Here is a 24,845-nt window from a genome sequence, read left to right as displayed (position 1 = left end):
GCTCTTCTGCACACCAATATCTCTACCTGTACATGACCATCTGATCTTTTATCACTCCAGTGTTAATCTGCAAAATTGTAATTATTTGCCTACCTCCTCATGCCTTTTGCACACATTGTATATAGACCCCCCCTTTGTTTTCTACTGTGTTATTGACTTGTTAATTGTTTACTCCATGTGTAACTCTTTGTTGTATGCTCACACTGCTATGCTTTATCTTGGCCAGGTCGCAGTTGCAAATGAGAACTTGTTCTCAACTAGCCTACCTGGTTAAATAAAGGTGAAATAAAAAAATAAAAAATAAAAAAAAGGAAAGTGTTGGTCCCATGTTTCATGAAATGAAAGATCCCAGAAATGTTCTATCCTCACAAAAAGCTGATTTCTCTCAAATTTTGTGCACACATTTTTTTCTATCCCTGTTAGTGAGCATTTCTTCTTTGCCAAGATAATCCATCCACCTGACAGGTGTGGCATATCAAGAAGCTGATTAACCAGAATGATCCTTACACAGGTCCACCTTGTGTAGGGTACAATAAAAGGACACCCTAAAATGTGCAGTTTTATCACACACAACGCCACAGATTGAGGGAGCATGCAATTGGCATGCTGACTGCAGGAATATCCACCAGAGTTGTTGCCAGAGAATTGTATATTCATTTCTCTACCATAAGCCACCTCCAATGTTGTTTTAGAGAATTTGACAGTACGTTCAACTGGCCCCACGTTTTGAGGCGTTGTGCGGGAGAGCGGTTTGCTGATGTCAACGGTGTGAGCAGTGGGAGTGGGAGTGCCCAATGGTGGGGTTATGGTATGGGCAGACATAAGCTACGGACAACGAACACAATTGCATTTTATTGATGGAAATTGGAATGCACAGAGATAACGTGACGAGATCCCGAGACCCATTGTCGTGCCATTCATCCGCCGCCATCACCTCATGTTTCAGCATGATAATGCACGGCTCCATGATTTCCTGGAAGCTGAAAATGTTCCAGTTCATCCATGGCCTGCATACTCACCAGACATGTCACCCATTGAGCATGTTTGGGATGCTCTGGATCGACGTGTACGGCTATTCCAGTTCCCGCCAATATCCAGCAACTCCGCAGAGCCATCGAAGAGGAGTGGGAGATCATTTCACAGGCCACAATCAACAGCCTGGTCAATGCAAAGGAGATGTGTCGCGCTGCATGAGGCAAATGGTGATCACCAGATACAGATACTGACTGGTTTTCTATCTATTTAGCTATCTCTAATCAACAGATGCATATTTTTATTACCAGTCATGTGAAATCCATAGATTAGAGCCTAATTAACTTATTTCAATAAACTGATTTCTTTATATGACCTGTAATTGTTCCATGTTGCGTATTATATTTTTGTTCAGTGTACTTCAAAGTACTGTAAATAATCACTTGAGTTTAAAATGGCATCTTTAAAAGATCAAATTCAATTGTATTTGTTGCGTGCACCAAATACAACTGTTATAGACTTTACTGTAAAAAAGCTTACTTGCCATTACTTACCACAAGCCCTTTCCCAACAAAAAATAACAATAATGAGGCTATATACAAGGAGTCCTGCATTGTAGGTATTGCATCGTAGGCTACATCTTTGAAAAATACGTTCTCATTGAATAGAGTTTCTTGTTCTCTTGGCCTTTGGCAGAGCTTTTGAAATAAATACTAAAACCAGCTTTTAATTTCCGGGGGACTCAGGATGTGGCTGCGTTATTGATGTCATGTTAATCAGGCCTTTTGATTTCAACAGATTGTTTTAGTTTTGTAGGCTAGGCTCCCCATTTAATTATTTAAATGTATGATTCAAGCCTTAGCAGTCATTCTGATCTCATTCCCAATGATCCGTTTTTTAAATGTATGATTCAAGCCTTAGCAGTCATTCTGATCACATTCCCAATGATCCGTTTTTTAAATGTATGATTCAAGCCTTAGCAGTCATTCTGATCTCATTCCCAATGATCCGTTTTTTAAATGTATGATTCAAGCCTTAGCAGTCATTCTGATCTCATTCCCAATGATCCGTTATTTAAATGTATGATTCAAGCCTTAGCAGTCATTCTGATCTCATTCCCAATGATCCGTTTTTTAAATGTATGATTCAAGCCTTAGCAGTCATTCTGATCTCATTCCCAATGATCCGTTATTTAAATGTATGATTCAAGCCTTAGCAGTCATTCTGATCTCATTCCCAATGATCCGTTTTTTAAATGTATGATTCAAGCCTTAGCAGTCATTCTGATCTCATTCCCAATGATCCGTTTTTTAATGTATTGGGTTCTGAATTTGCGATGCACCCGACTGTCCACGTTTCTGTGCAGTAGCCTTTTAGTTTAAACGTTTGAACCGATTGGTATATGTACTTGTCTATTTGATTTAATTTATATATGTTTAAGAACTTTGGTTTTTACTAATAAATATGTTAAAATGGAGCAAAATGATATGTTTCTGTCTTCAGTCCTTTATAAATAGGATAGATGGGCTATGTTGGCTAAGGTTGAATGTGATTGTCTGCCTACAACCAGCTTGAGTTTAGATAAATTCATCAAATTGAAAATGAGCTATTATCAGGCTGGTTAATGTGATGCATGTCTGTTGATTTTAGAAAAACCCACATACACACCTGCTACTGCGTTGCGGCTGTTGTGGCCTACTCCATACTTTTGACTAAACGGTACATGCTAAATACTATGCGACAATGAGTACATAAACGGAATACTAAGTATGTTGTACGGGTGTGGTTTTGGAAACGGCCACGTCTCTCCACCAGAGAATTTGGAAAAAACTGCTGGACCAATTACACACAGGCATGTCTCGGCCAAGAGGATGATGCCATTATCCAAGAAAATTTCAAGAGCTTTTTAAAGCTGTTCAAAAACAAGTTTGAGATGGAATTTTACAGTGGATTTACTTTTTCTTCACTAATATGCTTTGGCCACAACTACATGTTGGATAAGTCATCAACATTATTTGGTTATGATCACACAGAATGAGCTTTTAAAATAGTTATTTTCATTGAACGGTTACTTGTGGATCATCAAACACACACGCAGTAATGTCCCCTTAAAGCTGTGTTCATGCAGTGCTGCCAGTGAGGCAGACAGTGGGAGCAGCTCCGAGGACATGATTACTGCACCCACCACCACCGGCTAGCATTACCACAAATTCCACCCAACGCGCGCACGCGCGCACGCACGCACACACACACACAACCCCCTTTCGCCCATCACACCAGAAACCCACGAGTTTCTCTCTGCTCCTGGCCAGCCCGGTTCAGGCAGGCAGATGACAATATGGTTCCCTGACTAATAGGCCGCCTCCCCAGCAGATTCCCTCCTGATGTAAATAAACAGTACGGACCATTACCTTGCCAAGGCCGCCAAGGAAAGCAGGCAGCTTCATTCTCTCTCTCCCTCCCTCCCTCTTACTCACTCACTCACTCTCTTTCCTGCCACTGACTGGGGAGGACGAATTCCAGCCTGGAATCCAAACTCAATATTGTGAAACAGTGATATTTAGTTTGGGTTTCAGGATGGAATTTCTCTCTTTCCAAACCTTCCTAACAAAGAGTAATTCTAGCCTGGAATCCAAACTGAACGTAGTGAAACAGAGCGATATTCAGTTTGTATTGCCGGCTAGAATTCCTCTCTTCTTCCCTTCATCCCTCTCTAGTCAGAGTGGAATTCTAGCTTGGAAACTAAACTGATCAATGGCGCGATATTCAATTTGGATTCAAGGCTAGTGGAAAACTTTCAAGAGGGAGGAAGAAGCCATTTTGTTTTTGCATAATTGGACCTGAAATGAATCAGCTGCTCTGCATGGGTGACTCAGCAGCAAGACATATGTTATTAAACCAGGGGCCAAAGTTCTGTCAGAACACACACACACACACACACACACAAAAGCATCACTAAATCACGCCTCTATATTGATGGCTTGTTGCATTTTTAATCAGGTTTGTAGATAAAAACAAGAGCTCTGCCCATGATTCTGGATGCTTCACAAATGGCACCCTATTCCCTATATAGTGCATTACATGAAACCCAGGGCCCATAGGGAGGCATTCTAAGTATTCAATAATAAATACATGGTTAGAGCGGCAATGCAAATATGAATAATGATGTTTTACATACATATTATAATCAATGTCAGTACAGTTCTAATCTGCACCCCCAAATGCTTCCCTATTCCCTACACAGTGCACTACTTTTGACTCCGATGCCCCCATCTCTCTGTGATTCCTTGTTCTCGTGACAATGGCCATTTAGGGGGTCCTGGTAAATGACCATGCCTTGAGTTCTCTTCAACCCCACCAGACCAAGAATGAATCCTAAATGGCACCCTATTCCCTATATAGTTCCCTTACTTTGACCATAACCCTATGGGCCCTAGTCGAATGTAGTGCATTTTGGATACAATCATTCCCATCTCTATGGTAGGAAGTAGCACAGCGGGTTCCCAGAAGGTAGAACGTTTGTCAAGTTTCCCTGGACTACGCATAGGCCTGAGCTGCTGGACGCAGTGGGCTTTATGTTTTAAGAAAACCCTCAAGGGAGGAAGAAAGAGAGAGAACAAGATAGAGGGGTTAGAAGACAGAGAGAGTAAAGAGTGAGAGAACGAGAGAAATAAGCAGATGAAGACTAGAAAGAGATGACAGCAAAAGAAGAAGAATAGTGAGAGATGAGGATAAGAGGGAGAGGAGAAAGAGGCCCGGTCCATCCGACTCTTTACTCTGTGGTGAAATGGAGCCAGGTGCCTCTAGGGGTCATTCCATGTCAAGTGCTGCTCTTAGCAGAATATTTAAAGGGAGATTTCACCGCTATTTGGGGTGTTCTTCCAGTCTACTTAATAATTATGAGTGATGAAAGGTGCTTCAGACATAATTATGCACTATAGTTGGGAGAGTTGTCGTCATTGGTTGATTGAGCCTGCTGTCTGATCAAATAATGAATGAGTCATGTTTTGTAGCATTTATTGTACAAAGCTAGCAGCGAGTAGATATGGTTGTCTTTGCGAAATAGAGCCATTGGATTAGTCTCGATGATGTTTCTATCTGAGAGGCATATTTCCTTGTTCCCACCCTCTAAGGCAGGCTTTTCAAAAAGGGTGAGGTACTGTAATAGTTCGCAGGTTCACCGGAGCTATGTTACTGTGCACTGTCTAAGATTACTAAATAGTTAGCTACAATGGCTGCTTCTGATTCCGCTTTCCAAGAAGAGCTGGATAAAAAAAAAAAAATGTTTTAATTTTACATAGAGTTGAAGTCGGAAGTTTACCTACACTTAGGTTGGAGTCATTAAAACTTGTTTTTCAACCACTCCACATATTTCTTGTGAACAAACTATAGTTTTGGCAAGTCTGTTAGGACATCTACTTTGTGCATGAAACAAGTCATTTTTCCAACAATTGTTTACAGACAGATTATTTCATTTATAATTCACTGTATCACAATTACAGTGGGTCAGAACTTTACATACACTAAGTTGAATGTAAATTCCAGAAAATTAAGTCATGGCTTTTGAAGCTTCTGATAGGCTAATTGACATCATTTGAGTCAATTGGAGGTGTACCTGTGGATGCATTTCAAGGCCTACCTTCAAACTCAGTGTCTCTTTGCTTGACATCATGGGAAAATCAAAAGAAATCAGCCAAGACCTCCACAAGTCTGGTTCATCCTTCGGAGAAATTTCCAAATGCCTTAAGGTACCACGTTCATCTGTACAAAGAATAGTACGCAAGTATAAACACCATGGGACCACGCAGCCATCATACCGCTCAGGAAGGAGACGCGTTCTGTCTCCTAGAGATGAACGTACTTTAGTGCGAAAAGTGCAAATCAATCTCAGAACAACAGCAAAGGACTTTGTGAAGATGGTGGAGGAAACAGGTACAAAAGTATCTATATCCACAGTAAAACGAGTCCTATGTCGACATAACCTGAAAGGCCGCACAGCAAGGAAGAAGCCACTGCTCCAGAACCGCCATAAAAAAGCCAGACTATGGTTTTAAACTGCACATGTAGACGAAGATCGTACTTTTTGGAGAAATGTCCTGTTTGGCCATAATGACCATCGTTATGTTTGGAGGAAAAACGCTTGCAAGCCGAAGAACACCATTCCAACCGTGAAGCACAGGAGTGGCAGCATCATGTTGTGGTGGTGCTTTGCTGCAGGAGGGAGAGGTGCACTTCACAAAATAGATGGCATCATGAGGATTGAAAATTATGTGGATATATTGAAGCAAATTCTCAAGACATTAGTTAACTTCATATGGCGGCAGAGGCAGTATTGAGTAGCTTGGATGAAAAGGTGCCCATTGTAAACGGCCAGCTCCTCAGTCTCAGTTGCTAATATATGCATATTATTATTAGTATTGGATAGAAAACACTCTAAAGTTTCCAAAACTGTCAAAATATTGTCTGTGTATAACAGAACTGATATTGCAAGGCGAAACCCTGAGGAAAGTCAAAACAGAAAGTGGCTTCTATTTTGAAAACTCCATATTCCATAGCCTCCCTTTGCTGGATTTAAAGGGATATGAAACAGATTCCTTTTCCTATCGCTTCCTCAAGGTGTTAACAGTCTTCAGACATAGTTTCAGGCTTTTATTTTGAAAAATGAGCCAGAACGATAACATCGCGTCAAGTGGTCACATGACATACAACATAATTTGGACAGCCATTGTTTTCCCCTCTCCTACTGTGAAAGACATTTGCGTTTGATATATTATCGATTCTATATTTTAAAAACAACCTGATGATTGATTATAAAAAACGTTTGACATGTTTCTGTGGACATACTGGAAACTATTTGGAATTTTTGTTTGCGTTGTCGTGACCGCTCTTCCTGTGGATTTCTGATCATAATGCGACAAACAAACGGAGGTATTTTGGATATAAAAATCATCTTTATGGAACAAACGGAACATTTGTTGTGTAACTGGGAGTCTCGTGAGTGAAAACATCCAAAGATCATCAAAGGTAAACGATTCATTTGATTGCTTTTCTCATTTAGCTACCTGATGCTAAGTGTACTTAATGTTTTATCGTGCGATCGATAAACTTACACAAACGCTTGGATTGCTTTAAAGCATAATTTCAAAATCTGACACGACAGGTGGATTAACAAAAGGCTAGGCTGTGTTTTCCTATATTGCACTTGTGATTTCATGAATATAAATATTTATAGTAATATTTATTGTATGTAGCGCTATGCTATTCAGCGGTTGTTGATGACACTTATCCCAATAGGGGGATTGCAGCCATAACAAGTTAAAGCTTGGTCACAAATGGGTCTTCCAAATGGACAATGACCCCAAGCATATTTCCAAAGTTGTAGCAAAATGGCTTAAGGACAACAAAGTCAAGGCATTGGAGTGGCCATCACAAAGCCCTGACCTCAATCCTATAGAAAATGTGTGGGCAGAACTGAAAAAGCGTGTGTGAGCAAGGAGGCCTACAAACCTGACTCAGTTACACCAGCTCTGTCAGGAGGAATAATTCCCCTAACTTATTGTGGGAAGCTTGTGGAAGGCTACCCGAAACGTTTGACCCAAGTTAAACAATTTGAAGGCAGTGCTACCAAATGTGTCTGCATGCATGTATTACAATTATACACTTCAACAGTGTTTACCACTTCTGCTCCTGGGACATCAATGATTACACATTGTAACTATGCAATAGACTAGAAACATAAGTAAAGGCTGATTTGTAATTCATATATACAGAAAAAACAGTACACTACACCTCCTATGCATATCAAACTTCATCTGAATTAATCTGAGGAGGTTCTCCCAGCCATGTGGACGATTGAAAACAGGGCAGCAAAGTTTGTTTGTCACCAGAGCAGTTTAGATTATATTACTATTTGCCTGTGAATAACCAGACCTTCGTATAAAACTTGCTATGCTGAATTCTTAATGCACAAGCAAAGGTGATGCCATATCCTGTCAGCACGCCCACAAGCGAACCACTCAGGCGGAGAATGATGCGTGGAAGAGGGCGAGGAAAGAGATGGGAGTAACAATCCAGGCTATTCGCTCTGAGATCGGCATAATAATGTAATGAAACAAGCAGGGAGCAGGTTTCGAACCCTCAACATTCTAGCCCGAAGTCTGTGCCCAAATGTATTATTTGAGGTTGGGGCCAATTGTGGCTAAAAACACTTTATCAACTTTAACAAGTGGAAAGTGGAAAAACTATTATTCATAAGGAATTAGGCACTTTCCCATGTTTACTACAGTATGTACTGTAGGCTATGTTTACTTGTCAGACTACACAGTAGCCTAAAAACAAATGCAGGTGGCTTATATCTTCAAAATGCTTTAAATGCTTTATTATCCGAATGTAAAAGCATATAATGTACAGTAATGTATTTCTTCATCAGCATCTTCATGCTTTCGTTAATAAAATAATGCTAAAAATACTCTTTCAAAATGCAGATGTTGATTTAGTTATGGATCCATAACAAATGGTAATAAATATCACCGATTTACAGTAATATTGGAACAAAGTTGTCTTATGAAGGCAAAGAATTTAGAATAATCCAATCCTCTTATGCTGTAGCCTACTCCCGACCGTCACGTTGTACAGCACCATATGTTCCATTCCATCCTAACAGAAACCCTGAGGGTTTCGTTTTTCTCAGAATAGAAACACCATAATATTAATCCAATTTATTAAGCCACATTAATTAAAATCAATCCGATGTACTATGTTATTACAAAAATGGTTTTAAATTCTCTGGTTAATGCCAATATAAAATAATTTCAAATGCTTCTCAAAGATGCCCTCTGGTGGTCAAACAAATGGCTGACAATTAAATAATGTGCAGCAGCCCGCAAGGAACCACTGTACAGTATGATATGTTAATAACATATTAATGGACATGTATAGTGAAATAGAACAGCAGTGAAATTTCCCTTTAAGACTCTTACCCCCCCCCCCCCCCCCCCCCCTCTCTCACACACACACATAACCGGGCACAAACACACACCTCCCCCTCAATCTCCCATCCATCTGCAGAACAGTCAGACTGACAGACTGCTCTTAACATGCTCTTTAATAGGGTTTGATGTGGAGCATTGCAAAAAGGGTTGCTACTTGAGAGACCTGTTCTACTGTAGTACCGCAAAGCTTCAATCTCTCTCACACACACACACACACACACACACGCTTCAATCTCCCTGACACGCCTGACTGCGTCTGTCAGCCACAGGTTAACGGTTCGGCAAGGTGTGAATGCTAAATAATTGTCCTCTTGAAAAATAAGGCATAAAAAGACAGTTATTTGTCGTAGGTAATATTAGCCTTTTTGGAATTAGATTACATCTAAAAATACAGTGGCTTGCCAAAGAAATACAAGATCAAATAGTCTTTCTATTCGATGATAAAAGGAAACTCTTAAAATGTTTGAATATTTGAATACCCATTTACGGTATGTTGTGCCTGGATGACGTGTGTTTCGCATTTCTCCTCACCGAAATACTCTTAAAACAAATCCCTGTTTAAATTGGGAGAAAATCAGGCCCCTCTCTTTGAGCAGCATCACATTGCAGAATGAGAATTCATCCAAAATGGCACCCTAGTCCCTATATAGTGCACTACTTTTGAACAGAGCCTGATGGACTCCCATAAAGACCTAGTCAAAGTAGTACACCACTGTATATAAGAAATAGGGTGCCATTTCACACGCACACTCATCTAGCATGAGAGGAGGGCAGCAGAAGGCTGTGAATATTCAGCAAACACCAGTCAAAGAATCGTTTAAAGGCGGAATTAAAAATGGCAAGCCACCTGCTCAGTTTCAGCGTGTGTTGATTCAGTCCGAGGGTAGGCTGCCAGTGATTTGCTATATGACAGATATTCACCGCCTGACTCCCACCCAGCCCTGATTGCAGAGTGAACGGTGGCTACGGTTCAACAACACACTATAGCCGGGAGCTCTGTGTTTTTTCAAATATGACACACACACACACACACACACACACACAAGACTCATGCCAGGCTCAGAAACACACTGCACTCCAGAGGATACTGGTGAGGAGAGGACGGCTAATAATATGGAGTGAATGAAATGGTGTCAAACACAAAGAAACCATGTGTTTAATACTATTCCATTTATTCTATTCCAGCCTGTCATCCTCTGATATAAAGTGCCACCAGACACTACTGTTGCACTAACATCCTCATAATTTGAATGTCATCAGACAGATTGTGATAGCACAGCTTTCCCTGAGTTATGACAACAGCACCAGGAAGAAGAACACGTCCTAATGAATCAACAAGTCTTTGTGCATGAGGCTACATGAGGCTAATTCTCATAGCTTATTCAAGACGGATGAAAATGAAGAGGCAGGCCTCCCGAGTGGCGCAGTGGTCTAAGGCACTGCATCGCAGTGCTAGCTGTGCCACTAGAGATTCTGGGTTGGAGTCCAGGCTCTGTTGCAGCCGGCCGCGACCGGGAGACCCATGGGGCGGTGCACAATTGGCCCAGTGTCGCCCGGGTTAGGGGAGGGTTTGGCCGGCAGGGATGTCCTTGTCCCATTGCACACTAGCGACTCCTGTGACCGCTAACCAGGTCGCCAGGTGTACAGTGTTTCCTCTGACACATTGGTGCGGCTGGCTTCCGGGTCAAGTGGGCATTGTGTCAAGAAGCAGTGCAGCTTGTTTGGGTTGTGTTTCAGAGGATATACGGCTCTCGACCTTCGCCTCTCCCGAGTGGGTACCGGAGTTGCAGTGATTAGACAAGACTGTAACTACCAATTGGACACCACAAAATTGTGGAGAAAAAGGGGTAAAAAAATAAAAATAAAATTAAGAGGCAGATAATGTATTACCTGGAGTGCCACTACTAAGATCTAACAAACACACACACACACCTCTCTACCCCGTTCTCCCCTTATCTTCCCCAGCCAGGAGGAGCAGCCGCATTGATTGATTCAATATTGAAAATAGTCTGTCAGTGCGTTTTGGAGAGGGTACTCATCTGAAAATGAATGGATGCAACACCTCAGCGCCGCTAATTAGACTAAAGACACAGACAAAAGCCCCTAGCTTCCTGCTCTCTGCTCTCATAGAGTAAGGAAGTCCCATTGGGATGACCAGCACTGCTCCAAGACAGCCCACTGTGCCTTGATCCATTGCTGCCCACAAACAAACACACCAAGTCGCACTGTTTTTGAGAGCACTATATAGGGAACAGGGTGCCAAGTCCCTGTTGGCCATACTGTATATTACACACCTCATTCACTTTGCCTGAAGGCATAGGCCCGGTTTAATTTAATCTAGCTCTATTGTAACTCCTTCCCCTAGCTTCTACACCCTGGACAGGTCTGAGCTGGTGTCCCAAACCTCAGCTTGAATCGCCCCATCTAGTGCCACTGATTTGATGTATTCAGAACTAGCACAGCCGATTCCAATTATACAGGTTTGATTGGTTGACCAACTGAAGTTGTGCTTAGGAGAGGTTTGGGAAACGATCGCCGATAAGCAATATAGTGAAAAGGGGATCTATCCTGACCACAGACACACATACACAACTGGGGTAAGTGTTACCTGGTCGGCGACGGCACGGGCCAGTTTGTCCATCCTGGAGCCTGCCTCTGCAATCTTCTTGGCGGCGTTGATGACATCAGAGGAGTTCTTCAGGGGCCCTTTGCCTCTGGTGTGGAACACAGGGAAACAGGACTTAAGTTCTAGTATGTTTAAAGTTCAACGTTTTTATTAACCAAATGCAGAGAGCAAACACTCGCTGAAATACTTGATATTAACAGAATAAAAGGTCAATTTTATATTCACAAGATACATTGCCACAAATAAATATCAAATCAAATCAAATTTATTTATATAGCCCTTCGTACATCAGCTGATATCTCAAAGTGCTGTACAGAAACCCAGCCTAAAACCCCAAACAGCAAGCAATGCAGTAGAAGCACGGTGGCTAGAAAAGCCAAAACCTAGGAAGAAACCTAGAGAGGACCAGGCTATGTTGGGTGGCCAGTCCTCTTCTGGCTGTGCCGGGTGGAGATTATAACAGAACATGGCCAAGATGTTCAAATGTTCATAAATGACCAGCATGGTCGAATAATAATAAGGCAGAACAGTTGAAACTGGAGCAGCAGCACGGCCAGGTGGACTGGGGACAGCAAGGAGTCATCATGTCAGGTAGTCCTGGGGCAAATAATGCATAAGATAAAAACGCCAGTAGTAATCTTCGTAAAACTTAAAAAACATATCAATGCTCCAAAAACACCCAAAACGTGGGACGCAACTAGATGCGTTCTTCTCAAATCATGGTGCTCTATCATTAGTAGCTGACAGCTGTCAACATAGGTCTTTCTCAAAGATCATCAGTATTGGTACCAGTCTGTTTCTGCTCGCTTGCCAACTCCTTATGGAATTATCTTGACAATAAAAGCAATGGAGTCAGAAAGGCTACAACAGATCTGGTAACAGGTTAGATTGGATCTAGGCCTAAGTTTTATCAGATCAAGCGTTAACCAGCGATAGCAGTCACTCTCCTAGTTGATGTTTTAGCGGTGTCGGAACTGCATTGGAGCCGACAAATTGGTGAGCAGCTGCTTTTGCTAAAGCGGATCTGATTGAATAGAGCCCTTAGCCTACAGTTTAACCAAATATGGTATCACTACTCTATTGATATAGATTGGCAGATGTAGTTTTCTAGTTGTAGGATGACTTGCTGAAAAAACAGATATAGAGTAGTAGTCACTTACAGTTGAAGTCAGAAGTTTACATACACTTAGGTTGGAGTCATTAAAACTCGTTTTTCAACCACTCCACAAACTTCTTGCTCACAAACCATAGTTTTGTGTACAAGTACAATTTCACAAAATTGTTTACAGACAGATAATTTCATTTATAATTCACTGTATCACAATTCCAGTGGGTCAGAAGTTTACATACACATACATAAGTTGACTGCCTTTAAACAGCTTGGAAAATTCCAGAAAAGTATGTCATGGCTTTAGAAGCTTCTGATAGGCTAATTGATATCATTTGAGTCAATTGGAGGTGTACCTGTGGATGTACTTCAAGGCCTACCTTCAAACTCAGTGTCTCTTTGCTTGACATCATGGGAAAATCAAAAGAAATTGAAATTGTAGACCGCCACAAGTTTGGTTCATCCTTGGGAGCAATTTCCAAGCGCCTGAAGGTACCACGTTCATCTGTACAAACAATAGTACGCTCAGGAAGGAGACGCGTTCTGTCTCCTAGATATGAACGTACTTTGGTGCGAAAAGAGCAAATCAATCCCAGAAAAACCGCAAAGGACTTTGTGAAGATAGTGGAGGAAACAGGTACGAAAGTATCTATAACCACAGTAAAACGAGTCCTATATCGACATAACCTGAAAGGCCGCACAGCAAGGAAGAAGCCACTGCTCCAAAACCACCATAAAAAAGACAGACTAAGGTTTGCAACTGCACATGGGGACAAAGATCATACTTTTTGGAGAAATGTCCTCTGGTCTGATGAAACAAAAATAGAACTGTTTGGCCATAATGATCATCGTTATGTTTGGAGGAAAAAGGGGGAGGCTTGCCCGCTGAAGAACACTATCCCAACCGTGATGCACGGGGTTGGCAGCATCATGTTGTGGGGGTGTTTTGCTGTGGAAGGGACTGGTGCACTTCACAAAATAGATGGCATCATGCTGGAGGAAAATTATGTGGATATATTGAAGCAACATCTCAAGACATCAGTCAGGAAGTTAAAGGTTGGTCGCATATGGGTCTTCCAAATGGACAATGACCCCAAGAATACTTCCGAAGTTGTGGGAAAATAGCGTAACGACAACAAAGTCAAGGTATTGGAGTGGCCATCACAAAGCCTGACCTCAATCCTATGGAAAATTTGTGGACAGAACTGAAAAAGCATGTGCGAGCAAGGAGGCCTACAAACCTGACTCAGTTACACCAGCTCTGTCAGGAGGAATGGGCCAAAATTCACGCAACTTATTGTGGGAAGCTTGTGGAAGGCTACCCGAAACGTTTGACCCAAGTTAAACAATTTAAAGGCAATGCTACCAGACACTAATTGTAAACTTCTGACCCACTGGGAATGTGATGAAAGAAAATAAAAGCTGAAATAAATCATTCTCTCTACTATTATTCTGACATTTGACATTCTTAAAATAAAGTGCTGATCCTAACTGACCTAAGACAGGGAATTTTTACTTGGATTAAATGCCGGGAATTGTGAAAAACTGAGTTTAAATGTATTTGGCTAAGGTGTATGTAAACTTCCGACTTCAACTGTGTATTGGCTGACATCACGGTAATTGGGCATTTGTGAATCCATGCATGATGTGTCATTGGCTGCATCTCAAACCCAATTCCTCATATAATGCACTACGTTTGAGAAGGGCCCATGGAGATCTGGTCAAAAGTATCCCACTATATAGGGAATAGGGTGCCATTTGGTTATCAAAGTTGCATGGCAACATTATATTCGCCAATTCCACAAATGTCACCACAAGGGTCACTTGACTAAAGTCAGTGCAATCATCACCACCACACCACATCCATAAGAGTTAAACATTATGACATTGCATGGATGCATCCCAAATAGTGTTTTGGTCAAACGTAGTGTGCTATATGGGGAATAGAATGCCATTTGGCAAGCAAGTCTTTCCCTTTTTTTGAGCTCTGCAGAGCTCGCATATTCTGTCCACTGAATCATAGTGCCATACCTTGGAATATGAACATTGGGTTCAGCACAGGGCTATGACATGATATACAGATGGTGGGGGCTCGGAGACAAGCTGTTGCCTTCCAAAGAACATCCACACTGTAAACAGTACACAGGATCACAATCATCCTGGTTTGGCTACATTCTATTCTGTCTAACTCAATGGGAATAAAATACTGTTGGATCTCTGTTAATCTACAGAAAAACAATGTGTAATGGCAGGTAGCTGCTCCTGGTCTACACAGCCTAATCCCAGCCCACACCTGTTATCCTGACCAATAGCAGGACCTGGATTTCGATTTGTTCCAGCCTAGCCACTAAAGCACTTGATTCATCCAATCAAAGGCTCGTTATTTGTTGAATCATGTGGGTTTGATTTGATTTAGATTTGGGTTATGACAAAAAGCCCCGAACAGCCTGTAGTGAAGTGAGTTGCCTGTGTGTGGTTGCTGATCCTACCCATACCGATACTAGTCACACTCATAACTAGTAATACTTCAATTCAAATGAATGCACAAAGGACAAATTAGCATGGCTAGGAACTGGGAACAACAGAACATGGCAAACCATTAACACAACAAATGAGATTTGCGAAGGTAAGGAACATATAAAATACTAAACTGAGCAAAAATATAAACAACGTGAAAGTTGTTGGTTCCATTTTCCATGAGCTGAAATTAAAGGCCCCGGAAATGTTCTGTACTCACAAAAAGCTTATTTCTGTAAAATGTTTTTGTTTGTTGACATCCCTGTCAGTGAGCATTTCTCATTTGCCAAGATAATCCATCCAACTGACACAGGTGTGGCATATCAAGAAGCTGATTAAACAGCATGATCATTGCACTGGTGCACCTTGTTTTGGGGACAATTGTTTGGGGACAATAAAAGGCCACACTAAATGTTCAGTTTTGTCACACAACACAATGGCACAGATGTCTCAAGTTTTGAGAGCGCGTGCAATTGGCATGCTGATTGCAGGAATGCCCACCAGAGCTGTTGCCAGAGATTGAATGTTCATTTCTCTACCATAAGCCAACTCGAATGTAGTTTTAGAGAAATGTCATTTTAGAGAATTTGGCAGTATATCCAACTGGCCTCACAACTGCAGACAATGTGTATGGCGTCGTGTGAGTGAGCGGTTTGATGATGTCAACTTTGTAAACAGAGTGCCCCATGGTGGCGGTGGGATTATGGTATGGGAAGGTATAAACTACGGACAACAAACGCAATTTTATCGATGGCAATTTGAATGCACAGAGATACCACGATGACATCTTGAGGCCCATTGTCATGTCATTCATCCGCCGCCATCACCTCATGTTCCAGCACGGCCCCATGCACGGCCCCATGTCGCAAGGATCTGCACACAAATCCTGAATGCTGAAAATGTCCCAGTTCTTCCATGGCCTGCATACTTAACAGACATTTCACACTTCGCATCGCCATTGAAGAGAACAACATTCCACGACAGCCTGATCGACTATGTGAAGGAGACGTGTCACGCTGCATGAGGTGAATGGTGGTCTCACCAGATAGGGACTGGTTTCCTGATCCACGCCCCCTACCTTTTTTTAAATATAAGGTATCTGTGACCAACAGATGCATACAGTATCTTTATTACCAGTCATGTGAAATCCATAAATTAGGGCCTAATGAATTTATTTCAATGGACAGATTTCCTTATATGAACTGTAACTCAGTAAAATCTTAGAAATTGTTGCATGTTGCATTTATATTTTGTTTTAGGATAATGTACATATAACTACAGTCTGGTTTGGCAATTTATCAGTTCAACTCGAATCTCAAATTGCCCGTCTGATACAAACCGCCAATGAAGGTCATGGGTGTGAGGCAACATCCCTCCCTGCAGACTATTTCTGAACAGACCGTTTATCAGACAAGTGCAGAAAATACATTTCAGATCCCTCCTATGTACTTCACTCTGGTATCAGCTCCTCCCCTCAGGCAGACGCTATAGGGCCCCTACAGGTACAGATATAAGCACACCTTCATTCCCATGTCCATGAAATACCTAAACGGCAATATGCAAAGCTGAGCTGTGTTAGTATGCCACTGACAGAATAAGGGAATATGCAAAGTATTATGTATGTGGCTATATGAGAAGTGTATGATGATAAGGGCAACGTGCAATGTATGTATTATGTTAAGTGTGTAATGTACATGTGTGTATTTTGTATACAGCAGTACTGTGTGTTTAGGACAATTTTCCCCTTCGGACATTAAAGTTCATCCTATCCTATCCTATATAATAAACCAATACTATTGAGCAAAACCAAACATTACTTTACTGTTGCCAGGCTGCCATCTTGATTGACCCCAGGGGTGTATTCATTTTCCCGATTCTGTTACAAAATGTTTTGTCTTTTGCAAAACCTTTTAGCAACAGAAACTGTTTACTCCAAACGGAAAATGTTTTTCAACGAAAACTAGAGTTTCTATTAAATTCATGTAGGTCCCTCCCGGGTTTCGTTCTGTTTGCTTCCGTTTGGTACTTCAATGGTAAACGGTTTCCATTGCAAGACTTAATGAATGATTTACGGGCACACTCAAATATAGCGGACATGGTATTGTTATGCATCATTTGCAAATGGCCACTGGTCCACCCATAACAAACCTGTTGACTTGAATGGTGACACCCATTCTAGTAATTCTACATTATTATTATTATTATTACATTAACATTTATAAGGAATACCAGTCACTTCAATTAGGTTCTCTTTAGCCACATTGTTACTGTACCTGGTGAAGTCCGTCATCTCCATCATGATCATGCACATCTGCTTGGCAAGGACGATGATGTCGTTGCCATTGTCGTCCCACTTGGCCACTTCGGCGTCCAGCTTGCACTTCTCCTGCCGGAAGCTCTCCACCTGCTCGGCGATCTTCGCCTTCTCCTCCTGAGGCAGCTGGGCCATGATGGCCTGAGAGGGGTAGGAGGAGGAAGATGTAGAGGAAGGTGAGTAGGGGAGTCAAAAAGAGAGGATGAGTAGTGAAACAATATAGGGAGAAGAGGAAGTGGGTGAAAGGGGGAAGAATAGATTGAGGAGCAAGAGAAGGAGTGGAGAGAGAGAGAGAGAGAGAGAGAGAGAGAGAGAGAGAAGGAATAATCAAAAATTTTAACACGGGCAATGAAAAGGCTAACTTTGATACAACAAACACTGAAGATTAAGCATCAATTGATCTTAAAATATTTAGCGGGCTGCCACTTTGAGGATATATTCCTTAACTACTCAATGAGAATAGATATAAGCGTTTGACTTTGCCCTTCTGAAAGACTTCCGAGTAAAGTTATAACCTTGGCGATTAATCAACCAGCGCTCCCAAAACCCATTGACATCTTATACTCGCGAAGAGAAAAATCCATTCCTCTGCTCATTTTGCTATGAGAATACATTTTGCTCTCTTGCCATAGCCATTCGAGGCAAGTCTGAGATGGCATAAATTTCTAAGCAAGGTCACCAGCACAGTAGAGGGTCCGATATTATTTGTGAGATAAATGTCTAATTACTTTACTTCTTATACCAGTCAATGAATAATGTATTTGTTCAACGTTCTGAGGTGAGTGCAGGGGAGTGCAGGGGAGAAGAGTAAGTTTGTAATATTGATCCAAAACAGAGAAGGAAAGGAAAGATGAAGTATCCATTGCATGGTTGATATTGTTCTTAACCTCGCCCTTCCTATACTGCAAAAAGTGAAAATCTAAGCAAGCCTAAATATGTATATATATTGAGTAATAATTCACTTAAAATGTGTTTTTGTTCTTACCAAGCTAAATGATCTAACATTATTGGCAGATAATTGTGCTTATTTTGAACCTAAAAAAGGCTAAGGCTTAATACAAGTAATTTATCTTATTTCTGTAACGGTTTTCGTTGGTGGAAGGAGAGGAGGACCAAAATGCAGCGTGGTACGTATCCATAATACCATTTAATCAAGAATGAATACAAAAGAACAAGAGAATAAATGAAAACCCAAACAGTGCCGTATGGTGCAAACACTGAAACGGAAAATAATCACCCACAACTCAAAATTGGAGAACAGGCTACCTAAGTATGGCTCTCAATCAGAGACAACGATAGACAGCTGCCTCTGATTGAGAACCATACCAGGCCAAACACATAGAAACAGAAAACCTAGACCTACAACATAGAATACCCACCCACATCACACCCTGACCAAACTAAAAATAGAAACATACAAAGCAATCTACGGTCAGGGCGTGACAATTTCAAGATATTTTGATATTTTACCTTAAGACAAAATATCTTGAAAAAAATCTTGAAATAAGATAAATGACATATGCTTAATGCTTAGTTTTGCTTATTTTAACCAAACAATATGCCACTGACGTTAGATAATTTAGCTTGGTAAGAAAAAAATAAAACATTTAGGTGAATTATCACTCAATATAAGATATTTAGGTTTGCTTAGATTTCAATTTTTATAGTGTACAGTAAACTCTATGCTTAATGATTTCCTACTCTGTCCTTTCCTCGATTTCTCAGCTCCCTCTCAAAGCTCATTGGAGGAGATGTGAGGTAGGGACCCCGGAAGCAAGGTTTTCCATGCACAGCTTATAAACTCTCGCCATAACACGTAAACTGTCTTTATAAGCATCCGTGGTCTCATTAAGAAATAACTCCCCCCCCCCCACTCTGCCTCTTTTTCTCTCCTCTCCCCTCTCTCCTCCGTCTGTTTTGTCTGTCTACATCCCATCCCACATTTCTTTCACAGCAAAGCTGGTGTGTGGGGGTGACCGGCAGGATGAGCTCAGCGTGACCGTGTATCACCTTTCACCCATGGAGGTGTGAGGAAGAGAATAACAACCACCAATGACTCGTCTTCCTCTCATAAAGTACCTCAGAACGGAAGGAAAGAGAGCGTGAGAGAGGCAAAACTGTTTTAAGTGCCATCAGACACTGCTCTCTCAATCACACAGCACCAGATGTCACCCTACTGATCACTCCCTCTCTACAGTCTCGGAGCCAGATATTATACTTTTGTCAGTGCTGCCAAGTGGAACCATTTCACCACTGGAGCCTTGCTGGTTTCAGTTTCAGAGCAAGATGGACCAGGGCTCTTTCTCAATGAGTGTTTTCTTGATGCCTTGTGTCCTCTCTCTCCTCACAAGGTTCTTAAACCGCATCGGTGGAGAAGATCCAAGGACCTTCACCTCGGACCCTCTCCTCCAATGGGATTAGAGGAGGCAAGGAGAGAGGACATGAGGCAAGGAGTCAAGGAGAAAAGAATTGGGCAGGTGCCCATGTTTAGATGCCTCAGGCTGGCGTTTGAGTAGTGGTTTAAAACAGTGGTTCTCAAACCTCTCCTCGGGGACCCGCAGTCGTTCTATGTACGTATTTATTGTATTTGTATTCAACTAGACAAGTCAGTTAAGAACAAATTCTTATTTACAGTGACGGACTACCAAAAGGCAAAGGGCCTCCTGCGGGGGAAGGGGGGCTGGGATTCAAAACAAAAAATAAATAAAATATAAATATAGGACAAAACACACATCACGACAAGAGAGACAACACCACATAAAGAGAGACCTAAGACAACAACATAGTAAGGCAGCAACACCCGACAACACAGCATGGTAGCAACACAACATGACAACAACGTGGTAGCAACACAACATGGTAGCAGCACAAAACATGGTACAAACATTATTGGGCACCGACAACTGCACAAAGGGCAAGAAGGTAGAGACAGCAATACATCACACAAAGCAGCCACAACTGTCAGTAAGAGTGTCCGTGATTGAGTCTTTGAATGAAGAGATTGAAATCAAACTGTCCAGTTTGAGTGTTTGTTGCAGCTCGTTCCAGTCGCTAGCTGCAGCGAATTGAAAAGAGGAGCGACCCAGGGATGTGTGTGCTTTGGGGACCTTTAACAGAATGTGACTGGCAGAACGGGTGTTGTATGTGGAGGATGAGGGCTGCAGTTGGTATCTCAGATAGGGGGGAGTGAGGCCAAAGAGGGTTTTATAAATCAGCATCAACCAGTGGGTATTGCGACGGGTCTACAGAGATGACCAGTCTACAGAGGAGCATAGAGTGTAGTGATGTGTCCTATAAGGAGCATTGGTGGGAAATCTGATTAAATAAAACAATATTTAAAATAATTATTTAACCTTTATTTAACTAGGCAAGTCAGTTATCATCATCTGCACATCTATCATTCCAGTGTTCATTTGCTGAATTGTAATTACTTCGCTACTATGGCCTATTTATTGCCTTACCTCCTTTATCAATTGTTATTGACTGTACTTTTGTTTATCCCATGTGTAACTCTGTGTTGTTGTTGTTTTTTGCACTGCTTTGCTTTAACTTGACCAGGTCGCAGTTGTAAATGAGAACTTGTTCTCAACTGGCCTACCTGGTTAAATAAAGGTGTCTCGTCCAGTGTTGCCAACTTAGCGAGCATTCAGAACCCTCTAGCGACACATTTTCAAAAATCAACTAGCAACTAGCTTCCTCTGGTGTTATTGGAGACTGTTGGAGACTCTGACGTGAAAGCACGTATCGTTCTTTCTCTTCTCAACGAGCAGTGGGAGCTGCCGGGGGGCCCCATCCCATCCCAAAGCACTCACAGTCGGCCCAGTCCTCACGCAGCAGTCCCTCCCAGATGTTCACCCCTCCGCGTCCAGACTGCAAATGAATCGAGCATGCGGGAAGCCGCCGCTGGTTGATCCCGCCCTGGCTTATATTCAGGATGGGATATAAATGTAAAATGTTCTTTGTCTAAAATAAATCACTGCACAAAAATAAATCACTGCATTTGACTCACACAGCCTCAGTCACTTACTCACCTTGTCCACTGTGTGTGTGCCTCTCTGTGACATAAGCTAAACATCTAGCTGGCTAGCTCATCATGTCTCAGTCTAAACTGTTCACTCAAAAATACAGAAAGGAGTGGGAATCACACCCTGAATTCAAAGGCTGGTTGAAGCCGTTTATTGGAGATGATACACGGGCATACTGCCTGTATTGTAAGGCTGATTTCTACACCAAACTTAGTGATGTAAAAAACACATGACAACTCAAAAACATACTCAAAAGGCAAAGCCTTATAACAGTTCCACCCAAAACAAGCTGCCAATTATGGTTAAAAAATGTACTCTGCAAAAAAGGCTGAGGCCACCATGGCATTAGTTATCGCTGAACACTCTTCCATGCTGGCATCTGATCACATTGAAGAAGAATGTAGAGCTGCTTTCTCAGACTCCACTGCTGCTACCCACTTCAAAAGGCACAGGACAAAGTGCACATAAATGATTAATGGTGTCCTAGCACCATACTTTCTGAAAAAGTTGGTTGCAGATGTGGGTGACCAGCGTTTCAGCCTCCTCCTCGATGAGTCCACGGATGTAAGCGTTTCTAAGTACCTGAGGGTTGTGATAAGGTACTTTAGTGACACCAAACAGACAATTGTATCAATATTTCTGGGGCTTGTTGAGTTGGAGGGAGGTCATGGAGGGAGGTCATGCTTCCAATGACACCATCCCCCGTAATGTGGAGATCTTGGTACGAGAGACTTATAACTGGTTTTCAGTGTCTCCAAAGCACAGATGAGACCATCAACTGTGAGACCATCAACTGTGGGGAGAAACCTTTACAGATAACCACGGTGTGTGCCACACTTTGGCTCTCCATTGAACCCACGGTTTCACGCATTTTGGACCAGTGGGAGGAGCTTAGGCTGCATTTCACAGTCAACAAGTCCAGTGAACACTGCTACATGGCTGAGGTTTTATACTCCATGTACAGTGATCCTCAAAACATATTGGATCTGACTTTTTCAAAGTCAGTGCTGGGTGAGGTACAGTTGGCCATCAAGGCTTTTGAGGGAGAGCAAGTAGATCCTCTTAAGTTACTTGACAGCTTGGTTAGTCTGATCAAGTCTGTGAGCAGCAAGGTGTTGAATCCAGTGGAAAATGTTGATGTACTCAAAGGGCCAATAGATGGATACATCAGTCCCAAACCGTACATTGGTTACCTTTTTGAGTCAAAGGCAGCTGAGCTCCAACTTGCGCCTGAGGATGAAAACAATGTCCGAAAACGGTGTGTAGCCTTCACCGTCTCCCTCACTAATGAGTTGAGGGTGAGATTGCCGGACAACATCGAAGCATTGCAGTACATGTCAGTTTTCAATGTGGAGGAAACAATAAGAGCCCTGGAGAAATAGAAAAAATAGCCACGCTCTTTGGCTTCTCCCCTGAAGAGATTGTCCAGCAATGGCGTGCCATTCATCTTAGTAAATGTAATGAGACAAAAAACACACTGGGCTTCTGGAGTGAGATTTGGAAGTTCAGGGATGCAGCTGTTATCAACTCGTTTCAAGAACTTGCCATGGCTGCTGTGTCTGTGTTGGCCTTGCCACACTCCAATGCTGAAGTCGAGAGAGTATTCAGCCAGATGAGTGTGGTAAAAAGCAAACTTAGAAATCGGATGTCCTTGCAGACCCTTAACTCCATCCTAAACATTCGATATGGACTGAAGCTGTCTGGTGAGGCTTGCTATGAGCACCAGCTGCCTGATAATTTTTTTGCAGCTTTTTGGCACATCAGCTGCTACTCAGTTAAGTCAGCTCCCTCAGTTGCTGAACCTGCCATAGAGAGCCTTGACCAAAATGACAATGACCCACTCTGTCTGTGAGCCAGCACAGCCTGTGTGTGTGTGTGTGGAGGGGGGTCTGGAAAAAACAAACAATTAACCTGAATTAGAGCCAGACTAGTTACCATCATTCTCACATTGCCATTTACAGTTTTTTCTATTGTCTCTTTTAGGTCCATTTAGATTGTTAATGTAGATTGTAAACAAAAAAATGTTAAAAAAATGTATGGTTAAGAATATTCATGTTTTACTGTGTTGTTGTAGGCTCATAAGGTTAAAAACCAAACCAAATTAAGAAAACTAAACAAAAAACTTTACACATTTTCTAAATAAAAAACGAAGTAACTCCGCCAGAGTGTCTCTTTTGGGTCACTTTTGGCGGTCCCAAGCTCGGATAAAGGAGGAGGGTTGGAGTTGTGACATGAAAAAAACAAGAATCGACAGAAAGTAAATTTGTTCTAAACATATTTATGGTGTTTTTGACAAACAATTTGTCTCTCCCACGACGTTATTCCTCTCTCCTACAGCATCCATCACAATGACAAGCACATGGCCAATTATGCAAATTAGGTAATGACGTAATTTAGCTATTTCCAGCGACTTTTATGACAGCCAATAGCTGCACATACACTGCTGCCATTTGTGGACCCAATTACAACCAGAGTGATGGCTAGATGTGGGACCTTTCTGTTGCATTTCAAAGATGGTGTATTTTCTTCTACCAGATCTATTGCGTTATATTCTCTTACATTCAATTCACATTTCCACAGACTTCAAAGTGTTTCCTTTCAAATGGTACCTATGTCCTTGCTTCAGGGCCTGAGCTACAGGCAGTTCGATTTGGGTATGTCATTTTAGGCGAAAATTGAAAAAAAGGGGGCAACTAAGAAGTTTCAAGAACACATATTTACAACGATGCTCTAGGAACAGAAGTGCCTTGATCAGTGTCAGAACAACAGATTTTTACCTTGTCAGCTCGGGATTCGATCTAGCAACCTTTCGGTTACTGGCTCAACGCTTTAACCACTAGGCTACCTGCCTCCCCAAAAAATTTATTCATTCCCTAACCGGAAAACGAACCCGGGCCACTGCGGTGAGAGCGCCGAATCCTAACCATTAGACTACCAGGGAAAGCTGATGGTCGAATGGTAAAGAACATCTAGCCGCCCGAGAGCACCCTTACCTGCCGATCTATAAATTATGTCTCCGTAATCTAGCATGGGTAGGATGGTCATCTGAATCAGGGTTAGTTTTGCAGCTGAGGCGAAAGAGGAGCGATTACGATAGAGGAAACCAAGTCTAGATTTAAGTTTAGCTTGCAGCTTTGATATGTACTGAGAGAAGGACAGTGCACCGTCTAGCCATACTCCCAAGTACTTGTATGAGGTGACTACATCAAGCTCTAAACCCTCAGAGGTAGTAATCACACCTGTGGGGAGAAGGGCATTCTTCTTACCAAACCACATAACCTTTGTTTTGGAG

At 41.9% G+C, this 24,845-nt stretch overlaps 1 protein-coding gene across 1 annotated transcript in view; it reads right to left on the bottom strand.

Moving 5' to 3' along the window:
• Nucleotides 1-24,845, bottom strand: part of LOC109894191 (catenin alpha-2) — a 690,086-nt gene that overhangs the window by 9,648 nt on the left and 655,593 nt on the right. The window contains 2 exon segments of the mRNA XM_020487470.2: nucleotides 11,572-11,677; nucleotides 17,488-17,669. Coding sequence (XP_020343059.1) covers nucleotides 11,572-11,677; nucleotides 17,488-17,669 — 288 coding nt within the window.

This window comes from Oncorhynchus kisutch, linkage group LG7 (assembly GCF_002021735.2).
Source record: "Oncorhynchus kisutch isolate 150728-3 linkage group LG7, Okis_V2, whole genome shotgun sequence".
In the NCBI taxonomy this organism is placed as follows: Eukaryota; Metazoa; Chordata; class Actinopteri; order Salmoniformes; family Salmonidae; genus Oncorhynchus; species Oncorhynchus kisutch.
Note: the sequence above shows the minus strand (reverse complement) of the source record. Positions and strands in the feature narration are given on the sequence as shown.